Source organism: Mandrillus leucophaeus, unplaced genomic scaffold (genome assembly GCF_000951045.1).
Source record: "Mandrillus leucophaeus isolate KB7577 unplaced genomic scaffold, Mleu.le_1.0 Scaffold590, whole genome shotgun sequence".
NCBI lineage: Eukaryota > Metazoa > Chordata > Mammalia > Primates > Cercopithecidae > Mandrillus > Mandrillus leucophaeus.
In genome coordinates this window covers 822975-835678 of record NW_012106364.1, presented here as the reverse complement: position 1 = coordinate 835678, position 12704 = coordinate 822975, and the positions used below count along the sequence as shown (strand labels likewise).

Sequence of the window (12704 nt, the reverse complement as noted above, 5' to 3'; positions counted from 1 at the left end):
TTTTTGAGACGGAGTTTCGCTCTTTGTTGCCCAGGCTGGAGTGTAGTGGCACCATCTCGGCTCACTGCAACCTCCATCTCCCGGGTTCAAGCGATTCTCCTGACTCAGCCTCCCGAGTAGCTGGGATTACAGGCGCCTGCCACCACACCCAGCTAATTTTTGTATTTTTAGTAGAGACGGGGTTTCCTCATGTTGGCCAGGCTGGTCTCAAACTCCTGACCTCATGATCTACCAGGCTCTGCCTCCCAAAGTGCTGGGATTACAGGCGTGAGCCACCGCACCCCACCACTGTTTCTTAAAGAGTTAGCATATTTAAAGAATTAGACGTTTTGGGCTTAATTTCTTAATGTTTCCCTGGGATTATTAGAGACCCCTCTACTAGATTTATATAAACACTTAGTAACATCTTGAAACTGATCAACATAGGACCATAAAATTTGAGAGAGATTAGTGTCCTTATTTTCTAATATCCACTGAAGACAGTCTATCTTTCTGAGGAAACTACTTCCCTTAGTTGTCTTTGACATATCACTACCACTTCACAAGAACAAACAGTTTTTGCAACTCTATTACTTCAGCATCAAAAAGGTTGGGGTCCTTACTGGGGGCATGGAATCCTCTAAGAGTCTTCATTCCATTTTCCAGCTCCCCAGCGTATAGGAACCTCAGTGCATCAGCATTAATTGTCCTAAAGCAAAACATTCCGTCACTGTGATCAGATTAAAACTCTAACCAGTTCTGCCCTTCCATTCTGGAATACATATTTAAGAAGGATAGAAATATACTCCTTCTTCTTATAGTACAGGATTTGTCAGCCTTGGCACTATTGAGATTAGGGGGTGGAAAATTCTTTCTTGTGGGGGGCTATCCTGTACCTTCTAGGATGTTCAGCAGTATCCCTGGCCTCTACCCATTAAGTACCATTAACACACTCCCCTCAAGTGGTGACAATCGGAAGTATCTCCAGATATTATGTCCCTTGGAGGGCAAAATCCACCACCACCACCACCACCCCCACTCTGTTGAGAGCCACTGGTCTAGTCTAATGAAGAGCAGATTAATTTTAACAATTAGCAGACCTATTTTAATGATCCATATACTAGTGCCATCCAACAGAAATATCATGCAATACATAAATGTGATTTTAATATAGTAAGCACATTTTTAAAAGGTAAATATAAATAGGCAGCATTACTTTTAATAAAATATTTTATTCAACTAAATATTTCCAAAATATTATCATTTTGACATGTAATCCATTTAAAATGATTCATGTAATTTTTCATTCTTTGTCACACTAAGTCTTTGAATCTCAGTGTATATTTTACCTTACATGTCATCTTAATTTGGCCCAGCCACATAGCAAGCACTAATTTGCTACACATGGCTAATGTGTGCCATGGGCACTGCAGCCATATACAGTGACATCTGGCAAAAGCCAGAATAGTCAACATCAACAAATTAAGCAAACAAACAAATAGCAGTGAGGGCACAGATCTTAGTTTTTGCCATTCTTCAATAAAAGGAACCAGAGCTTCATGGAGAAATGGCTGATTTTAGGGCTGGGGCAGAGAAAAAAAAATCACAAGCATTTCTATACACCAACAGTATACAAGCCGAGAGCCAAATCATGAGTGAACTCCCATTCACAATTGCTACAAAGAGAATAAAATACCTAGGAACACAACTTACAAGGGACATGAAGGACCTCTTCAAGAACTACAAACCACTCCTTAAGGAAATAAAAGAGGACACAAATAAATGGAAGAACATTCCATGCTCATGGATAGGAAGAATCAATATTGTGAAAATGGCCATAGTGCCCAAAGTAATTTATAGATTCAATGCCATTCCCATCAAACTACCAGTGACTTTCTTCGCAGAATTAGAAAAAACTACTGTAAACAAAAAAAGAGCCCACATAGCCAAGACAATCCTAAGCAAAAAGAACAAACCTGGAGGCGTCACACTACCTAACTTCAAACTATACTACAAGCCTACAGTAACCAAAACAGCATGGTACTGGTACCAAAACAGATACATCAACCAATGAAACAGAACAGAGACCTAAGAAATAACACCGCACATCTACAACCATCTGATCTTCGACAAAACTGACAAAACAAACAATGGGGAAAGGATTCCCTATTTAATAAATTGTGCTGGGAAAACTGGCTAGCCATATGCAGAAAGCAGAAACTATACTCCTTCCTTACACCATACACGAAAATTAACTCAAGATGGATTAAAGACTTGAATGTAAAACTCAAAACCATAAAAACACTAGAAGAAAACCTAGGCAGTATCATTCGGGACATAGGCATGGGCAAAGACTTCATGACTAAAACAAAAGCAATGGCAACAAAAGCCAAAATAGACAAATGGGATCTAACTAAACTAAAGAGCTTCTGCACAGCAAAAGAAACTACCATCAGACTGAACAGGCAACCTACAGAATGGGAGAAAATGTTTGCAATCTACCCATCTGACAAAGGTCTAATATCCAGGGTCTACAAGGAACTTAAACAAATTTATAAGAAAAAAAAATAACCCCCATCAAAAAGTGGGCAAAGGATATGAAGAGACACTTCTCGAAAGAAGACATTTATGACCAGGTGCAGTGGCTCACATCTGTAATCCCAGCACTTTGGGAGGCTGAGGCGGGAGGATCACTTGAGGTCGGGAATTCGAGACCACCCTGGCCAACATGGTGAAATCCCATCTCTATAAAAATACAAAAATTAGCTGGGCGTCATGGCAGGTGCCCTCAATCCCAGCTACTCAGGAGGCTGAGGGAGGAGAATTGCTTGAACCCGGAAGGCAGAGGTTTCAGTAAGCCGAGATCGCACCACTGCACTCCAGCCTGGGTGACAGAGTAAGACTCTGTCTCAAATAAAAAGACATTTATGCACCCAAAAAACATATGCAAAAAAGCTCATCATCGCTGGTCATTAAAGAAAAGCAAATCAAAACCACAATGAGATACCATCTCATGCCAGTTAGAATGATGATTATTAAAAAGTCAGAAAATAACAGATGCTGGAGAGGATGTGGAGAAATAGGAATGCTTTTACAATGTTGGTGGGAGTGTAAATTAATTCAACCATTGTGGAAGACAGTGTGGCAATTCTTCAAGGACCTAGAACAAGAAACACCACTTGACCCAGCAATCCCATTACTGGGTATATACCCAAAGGATTATAAATCATTCTACTATAAAGACACATGGACACATATGTTTATTGCAGCACTATTTACAATAGCAAAGACTTGGAACCAACCCAAATGCCCATCAATGATAGACCGGATTAAGAAAATGTGGCACATACACACTATGCAGCCATACAAAAGAATGAGTTCATGTCCTTTGCAAAGACATGGATGAAGCTGGAAGCCATCATTCTCAGCAAACTAACACAGGAACAGAAAACCAAACACCACATGTTCTCACTCATGAGTGGGAGTTGAACAATGAGAACACACGGCCACACAAAGGGGAACATCACACACTGGGGCCTGTCAGAGGGTAGGGGGGCAAAGAGAGGGAGAGCATTAGGACAAATACTTAATGCATGCAGGGCTTACAACCTAGATGACAGGTTGATTGGTGCAGCAAACCACCATGGCATACCTATGTAACAAACCTGCATGTTCTGCACATGCATCCCAGAACTTAAAGCAAAATAAAATAAATTAAAAAAAGAAAGAACTTCCAATGGCTAATACTAGAACAATTTGAGCAACTAAATAAATAATGTAGTATTCAAATATAACACAAAATATTAAATAAGTACCTATGAGTTCATTCATATGAGTAAAGGATTGAATGAATGAGTAAATGGTCTCCTATACAGAAGAATTCCAAATAACATATGTATAATAGCTTCATCCTCTCTCCCCACATGAAGGAAGTGGCACTTCAATCCCCACCCTTTAAGTGTGAACTGCACTTATGACATTTGAGGGAGGGAAAGTAACTACAGTAGATTAACCTGGCAAACACTTCCTGACTCATGTGATCAAGGTTAATATCAACATGATAAGACATGTTGATCGCATACACGCTTGATATGATATGATGACAATTACAGTTCACCCCTGTGGGTCTCCTCTTGAAAACCTTGAGTATGAAAAATAAAATCCTAAGCCCCCTAACCACTGAACAGAACCCCTCTTGGCCAAGGGGACCCCAGAAAAACCTTAAAAGCTGAATTGGCAAGCATGATGGGGTGGCCGGTCAGCTGCACCTCATTATAACCACTCTCTTTTGCAGTTTAGACACAACAACTGACCAGCACTCAGGTTAAAATAAACATCATAAGACTGATGAAACAATCTCTTTGTGGCAATAAGATACCAAGTTATAAATAGGACCAAGTTAAATCACACATCCCTACACTTAAAGAATAAACTATGTTCTAATGGCCACAAGCTTTTTCTTTTCTTCTATCAGCTAAACAAACACTAGCCTGGAGATAAGCAATATTAAAACAACTGCAGCTCATCCACTGCCAGACATGAACCAACTGACCCCCTGCTCCACCAGCCATAACTACAGCTTTGACTGGACAAGAGACTGATTTTGTAACTTTCTCCTAATAACAAGACCACCAACCATGGACAGGTTCTGGCTGGTTTCGAGTCTGAGCACTTGAGTGCCTTCTTGTCCTGAAAAGACTTTTGATGTATAGGGTCTAATTGTAATAGATATAAAAGTCAAAACATATAGGGTCCAATTGTAATACATATAAAAGTTAAGTCTCTATTGGCTGGGCGTGGAGGCTCACGCCTGTAATCCCAACACTTTGGGAGGCCAAGATGGGTGGATCACCTGAGGTCAGGAATTCAAGACCAGCCTGGCCAACATGGCGAAACCCCGTCTCTACTAAAAACACAAAAATTAGACAGGTATGGTGACACACGCCTGTAGTCCCAGCTACTCGGGAGGTTGAGGCAGGAGAATTTCCTTGAACCCAGGAGGCAGCAGTTGCAGTGAGCTGAGATCATACCACTGCACTCCAGCCTGGGTGACAGAGCAAAACTCCGTCTCAAAAAAACAAAAAAGTTGTCTCTACTAAAAAGTGAACGTGGGACAATACACACGATAAGCATGTTTACTCTCCATGCTTATGCACAACCCGTTCTCACGAGTATTCATAGCTCCTCCTATAACCTGATGAATATGTATACTTTCCCAAGCCATTCAGCACAAATCCCTGTTCCATCCTCCCTTCTCTCAAAGTGCTGCCTTTCTGCCTAAGCTTCCTCCCAATCAGGATGGCCAGCCTGCAGGTTGTAACACTTTATAATAAATAAAATCTCCTTTCTAAACTTATAAATTGTGTGATTTTTAAGTTGACAACCTGTAACTCCAGCCTAACTATGAGAAAAACATCAGACAAACCCAAAAGGAACATTCTACAAAATGCCTGAACAGTGCTTCTCAAAACTATCCAGATCTTCAAAAATAAAGTCTGAAAAATTATCATAGATCCAAGGAAGCTAAGGAGACATAACTGCTAAATGTCATATGGTGTCCTGGATGGGATCCTGGAACAGACAAAGCACAATAGGAGAAAACTGGGAAATCCAGATAAATTATGGAGTTTAGTTTACAGCACTGTACTATGGTTGTGACAAGTGAACCACAGTAATGTAGTAATGAAAGAGGGAACTGAGTGAGGGGTACACAGGAACTTTCTGTACTATCTTTGCAACTTTTCTGTAAGTCTATGAATATTCTAAAATGAAAAGTTAACTTAAATTTTAAAAGCATTTTGTTTTATTTTACCAAGGCTGGGTGGATTTTCAGATCTTTAATGAAGTAAGTCCCAGCTAGCTAAAGCCAGATTGCAGAGGTAGGCAGGCACCATCAAAACCCAACTGAGCCTGGCACAGTGGCTCATGCCTATAATCCCAGCAATTGGGGAGGCTGAGGCAGGAGGATCACTTCAGCCCAGGAGTTCAGGGATACACTGAACTATGATCACTCCAGCCTGGGCTACATAGTGTTTTTACAAAAAATATTTTTAAATTATCCAGGCGTGATGGCATGCAACTGGGTCCTAGCTTCTCAGGAGCCTGAAGTGGGAGGAATGCTTGACCTCAGAAGGTTGAGGCTGCAGTGAGTCATGATGGCACCACTGTACTCCAGCCTGGGTGACAGAGCAAGATTCTGTCTCAAAAAAATGAAAAATGACCTGAGTTGGTTTTCTTTAGCTAAAAAAGGTAGAAAAAATTACCCCATTCTGCTCTCCTAAACACAGTTTGTGGTCGCAGATAATTTTACCACTTAATTTTCAAGGAACAAGGTTACTTAGCAGAGTAAATTAAACCCAGATTAAATAATGCTTAGAGACATAAGTCCAATTGCTTACCTGATGAAGTTCCTCAGAGACTGACTTTCACAAACGTAGAGAATTCCGTGTGCCTCACAGTGAAACACATTCCTGATCTTCTCCATGATCTTCATGGCCATGATGGTCTTCCCTGAGCCAGGTAAGCCGCGGACAAACAATTCTCTGTTCTTGCGGAGGCTTCTGGAGAATATCTCATACTGCTGGGCTGTGAGCAGATTTAAAACCTCACAGCCGAGCTGGTCACTCAAGAGAGACCTGAAGCCGAGCAAGACAATCACGAGGGACTGCAGCAGGGCTTCCATGTGCTGGGTGCCTGCAAGTCTATAGGACGCGGGGTAATCCATCGGAGACACTGCAGCCTCCAAGGCCTCTGCGCTGCTCTCAGGACTCAGGCAGAGGACCTTGGCCCTGACACACACCTTCCCGGTGTAGCCCCCCACGTTCACCAGGTTCTGCTTCAAAGTAAGAGCAGTGCAAGTGCAGTAGTCCTGGCCCTGCCAGGGCTGTTCTGTGCTATCAGCAGAGCATCACAGATGACTCCTGGCTTCTCCTGCAAATTCAGGTCCACAGCCCAGCTTCTAGAGAGGATCACAATTCCCCAGGAGAAAGGTTGTGTTTGCTTATTTATTAACTCCTCTAATCCTTCATGCCGTGAGGACACCTCCTTCCAGAGGGATTCCAGAGTACATCGCAAATGTCCTGATGGCACTAGATGTGAAAAGAATGATAAATTAGGGGAAGCAGAAGAATCATACAGATTATGACAATTAGTTATAATTAATTGATTAATATATTTGATTATTAATTACAGATATTTCAAATATTCTTCTATAAACATTATGTTACAATTATAAAGGAAAAGAAGTTTTGAAATATCTGGTAAGCCTCATCTAAACCCATGTGTTTATTATACCTTTGACCTTGGGAAATTCCCTAACCTCTCTGAGACTTTGCTCTCTCATTTGTAAAACAAAACTAAGAATAGCACATTTCCTATGGAGAGGAATAAATGAAGTAACATAAAGTGTCTGGCTCATTGCAGCTGCTTGAAAAAGATGAGTCCTGTTCCCCATCCTACTCTCAAAGTGTATGAATCTCCAAATGTCCCTGAACAGTCCCCACTGATGGGGGTAGCAGGAGCCTTCCCAGGAAGAAGGTACTCATTAGCACGATATTTGCAGAGAAGAGGGAGTCATGTAAAAAGCTTTTATTGGTAGTTAATTGACTGCAGTCCTCGACTGGGAGACCCTTGAAGCCATCTTTCCTGAAACATTCTTGCATCATATACAGATCAATCTGAGTCTCCCCCCATTACAAAAGGTCTTCTCTTTGTCATGGGCAAACAAGGAACAATTACATGACATGAGAAAATACTTGTGCTACAGAGTTATAAACTTATTTTAGGCTTGGTACGGTGACTCACTCTTGTAATTCTAGCACTTTGAGAGGCCAAGATGGGTGATCACTTGAGCCCAGGAGTTCAAGACCAGCCTGGGCATCATGGTGAAACCCTGTCTCCAGAAAAAATACAAAAATGAGCTAGACGTAATGGTGCATGCCTATAGTCCCAGCTCCTCAGGAGGCTGAGGTGGGAGGATTTCTTGAGCCCAGAAGGCAGAGGTTGCAGTGAGTTGAGATTATGCCACTGCACTCCAGCCTAGGAGATAGAGCAAGACCTTGCCTTGAAAAAAAAAAAAATTATTTCAATGATCATGGGGTCCAAAGGGAGAAAAACAAGAATGTTTTTATCCTGTTGTGGCAGTGTCAGAATACAAACCAGAATCAAGATTTGTAAGTGGTAATCTCAAATGAAATTACCCAAATTTTATTGGTAATTGTTTATTGTTCATTGTTGCTGGTGCTTTCTCGTTCATACCAGGCATTCACACAACTTGATTATGCCTATAACCTGGATGACAGTGAGTAGGAGATGGTATCTATTATGAGACTCATCCAGATTTTAGAGATGTTAAGAAGTTGGGGGAGATAAATAAAACCCCCATCTCCCTGGGACAGAGCACCTGGGGGAAGAGGGGGCTGTGGGTGCAGTGTCAGAAGACTTAAGTGTACCTGCCTGACAGCTCTGAAGAGAGCAGCGGATCTCCTAGCACAGTGTTCGAGCTTGCTAAGGGTCAGATGGCCTCCAGGGAGGATGGCCTCCCTGGCCCCTGTGTATCCCGACTGGGAGACACCTCCCAGTAAGGGCCAACAAAAACCTCATACAGGAAAACTCTGGCCGGCATCTGGGATGAAGTTTCCAAAGGAATGAACAGGCAGCCCCCACTGGTGACACCCAGGCAAACAGGGTCTGGAGTAGACCTCCAGCAAAATCCAGCAGACCTGCAGCAGAGAGGCCTGACTGTTAGAAGGAAAACTAACAAGCAGAAAGGAACAGCACATCCACTCAGTGACCCCATCCAAAAGTCACCAACATCAAAGACAAAAGATAGATAAATCCATGAAGATGGGGAGAAACCAGCGCAAAAAGCCTGAAAATTCCAAAAACCAAAATGCCTCTTCTCCTCCAGAGGATCACAACTCCTTGCCAGCAAGGGAAGAAAACTGGGCAGAGAATGAGTGTGATGAATTGACAGACGTAGGCTTCAGAAGGTGGGTAATAACAAACTCCTCCGAGCTAAAGGAGCATGTTCTAACCCAACACAAGGAAGCTAAGAACTTGAAAAAAGGTAAGACGACTTGCTAACTAGAATAGCCAGTTTAGAGAAGAACATAAATGACCTGATGGAGCTGAAAAACACAGCATGAGAACTTCGTGAAGCATACGCAAGTATCAATAGCCGAATCGATCCAGCAAAAGAAAGGATATCAGAGATTAAAGATCAACTTAATGAAATAAAGCAAGAAGACAAGATTAGAGTAAGACTCTGTCTCAAAAAAAAAAAAAGAGGAAGGTCTTTGGGGCTACTTGATTCAGACCTACCACCCCAGGCCCCGACTTTCTTCAGTACCAATAACCCCAGTTATAGACAAAATTTGTTTGAGACAGTCATTATCCTTCTTCTAAGAGAAGCACTGACAACGTTGAATCTGAAGCCAAATTATTGTCAATCAATTCTAACAATTAGTACACTAAGAACATCTCTATTCTTTTCTTTTGAACTCTGTCACCCAGGCTGGAGTACAGTAATGCGATCTTGGTTCAGTGTAACTTCTGCCTCCTGGGTTCAAGCAATTCTTGTGTCTCAGCTACCTGGATAGCTGGGATTACAGGCATATGCCACCACGCCTGGCTAATTTTTGTATTTTTAATAGAGACAGGGTTTCACCATGTTGGCCAGGCTGATCTCAAACTCCTGACCTCAAGTGATCTGCCCGCCTTGGCCTCCCAAAGTGCAGGAATTACAGGTACTTTGGCCTGTAATTTTGGTGCAAGATTGCGCCATTGCATTCCAGCCTGGGAGACAAAAGCGAAATTCTGTCTCACATAATAATAATAATAATTTTAGAACATATTCCATGCCAAATACCAAAGCACTCCTACTCCCATCTTCCCATTTCCTGCCTTCCCAGTCTCACCCTTCTCACTTACTACAGACGCTTTTTTAAAGTTTCTTGCCTATGCTTCCAAAATTTCTTTACTCAAATACAAACAAATATTTTCTCCTTTCTTATACAGTAAGTACCCACTTTTTCGACAGTGAATTTTCAGCCATCTTGGACTGAGAGACCCTTAGAGCTACCTGTCCTGAAGCAGAATTCTTGCATCACTTACAGATCAGTATGAGGCTCCCTCCATTACACAAATCTTCTGCTTGCCACAGGCAAACAAAGAACAATTACGTGACATGAGAATAACTTAGCAATATACATTGGACACCTTTCCATATCAATACACAAAGAACTTCCTTATTCTTTTTTTTTTTTTAACATTGAACATGCTCTTTTATGGATGTATTATATTCAACTAGTCCCTATTGATGGACACTTGGGATTTTTCCCCCAATCTTTTGCTGTTATGAATAACCTTGTATATTTGGTATGTATGCAGGCATATGTGTGTGCGTGTGTGTGTGTGTGTGTGTGTGTGTGTGTATTATATAAAAGTATATGTAAGTCCTAAAGGGTAAATGTATTTTTTAATTCCAATAGATACTGCCAAATTGTCTTGCACTCCAATAAAAAGATAGCCTCCCGCAGTGTTTGCAAATGCAGACACATACTCTGGAATTGTGTTTTTTACATGTTCTTGGGCAGTTTTGGCAGAAAACTGTTTAAACTCTACAAATTGAAATACAGGAAAAGGCAAGATTTCACCATATACCAGATGGTCTTTTTAGAAAACTGAGTCAGCAGGATCCAAGTTATTGAGGTCTTGATGTATAACCTCGAGACCTTTACCAGAAGATTCTTTCCCCAAGATTTTTGCATTCCTTTTCTTGGTTTTTAAGGAATAGAACGCCTTTCTTGAATCCATGAAAAGCACAGAGGTCCCAGATCTACAGTATAGTGAAGATCTCAGGCTGCAACTGTGGGGCTTGAAGGAACTGTCTTCCGGGAAAGGATCACTACTCCAACGTTTAACAAAAATGTTATAAGACCTTCCTTGTTGCTTGGGCTCGACAAAGGCTTGCAAATCTGAAGACTGAATAAGCTCTCTCAGAGACTGTACTAAATCCAGTCCCATCTCCATGAGACACTCATCCTTCTTGGCCATCTGAATCACTCCTTCCCCTGAGTTTAAGAAACTTCATGCGGCCCATATAACTCACACCCTTTCTTGGTCTTTCTGAGTTTTCTGCAATTTTTTACTATTTACTTCTCCAACAGTCATTTCTCCTACATGGATGAATAAGCCTGAGTAAGATAATTCTACCATCAAAGATGATTTATGTTCATTCTGCAAATAAAACGATTAAAACACGAATCTCAGCTAGGCGTTGTGGCTCACACCTATAATTCCAGCACTTTGTGAGGCCAAGGCAGGCAGATCACGTGAGGTCAGGAGTTCAAAACCAGCCTGGCCAACATGGTAAAACCCTGTCTCCAAGAAAAATACAAAAATTAGCTGGGCGTGGTGGTGGGCGCCTGTAGTCCTAGCTACTCAGGAGGCTGAGGAGGAGAATTGCTTGAACCCAGGAGGAGAAGATTACAGTGAGCTGAGATCGCGCCACTGCACTGCAGCCTGGTAGATTTTGGCTGGGCACAGTGGCTCACACCTGTAATACTAGCACTTTGGGAGGCCAAGGCAGGCAGATCACTTGAGGTCAGGAGTTCGAGACCAGCCTGGCCAACAGGGTGAAACCTCATCTCTACTAAAAATACAAAAATTAGCCAGGCGTGGTGAATTAGCTGGGCGTGGTGGTGGGCGCCTGTAATCCCAGCTACTTGGGAGGCTGAGGCAGGAGAATTGCTTGAACCTGGGAGGTGGAGGTTGCAGTGAGCCAACATCATGCCAGTACACTCCAGCCTGGGCAACAGACGGAAACTTTCTCTCAAAAAAAAAAAAAAGAAGTAGACTGTAGGTAAACACAAAATGCATTTATTAATTTATGCAAAAATATTTACTGAGTTCCTACTAAGTGCTGGGGGCTGGAGATTCAGCAGCAAATCAAGGGTGGACATACCCCCCACCTCTCAGAGCTTATAGTCTGGAGGAAATACGGTTGAATAAAACAACTGTAGTAATGCACAATAAGTACTCTGAAAGGGGAAGCACTTAATAGCAACCATCAACCTAATATGAATACGGAAACCTTCCAGGATAAAAAGGCATCTAAGCTAAGATCTAAATTAGCCCAGTAAAGGAATCGATGATTAGGAGAAGGAATTAAAGCAATGAAATCAGAGTGAATAGTATGTGAGACGGCCTGAAATCAGCAAAGAAAATAGTGTATTAAAGCAATAAAGAAATACTCAGGCCAGTGCAATGGCTCTCGCCTTCAATCCTAGCACTTTGGGATGCCAAGGCGGGAGGATCATTCGAGCCAAGGAGTTTGAGACTAGCCTGGACAACATAATAAGACTCCATCTCTAAAAAGTAAAAATTAAAAAATTAGTCAGGAGTGGTGGTGAACATCTGTAGTCCCAGCTACTCAGGAGGCTGAGGCGGGAGGATCATGTGAGCCTGTGATTGCACCACTGCATTCCAGTCTAGGTGACAGAGAAAGACCCCGTCTTAACAGAAAAGAACGACAGACAGACAGAGAAGAAAGAGGAAAGAAAGAAAGAAGGAAGGAAGGAAGGAAAGAAGGAAGGAAGGAAGGAAGGAAGCAAGGAAGGAAGGAAGGAAGGAAGGAAGGAGAGAAAGAAAGAAAGAAGAAGAAAGAAAGAAGGAAAGAAAGAAAGAAAGAAAGAAAGAAAGAAAGAAAGAAAGAAAGAAAGAAA

At 41.9% G+C, this 12704-nt stretch overlaps 1 protein-coding gene across 1 annotated transcript in view; it reads right to left on the bottom strand.

Moving 5' to 3' along the window:
* The window catches only part of SLFN12L (schlafen family member 12-like), a 53553-nt gene that overhangs the window by 33546 nt on the left and 7303 nt on the right, over positions 1–12704 (bottom strand). The window contains exon 2 of the mRNA XM_011999419.1: positions 6378–7067. Within this exon, the coding sequence (XP_011854809.1) occupies positions 6378–6703 (326 nt within the window). The 5' untranslated portion in view covers positions 6704–7067. The remainder of the gene's footprint in view (positions 1–6377; positions 7068–12704) is intronic.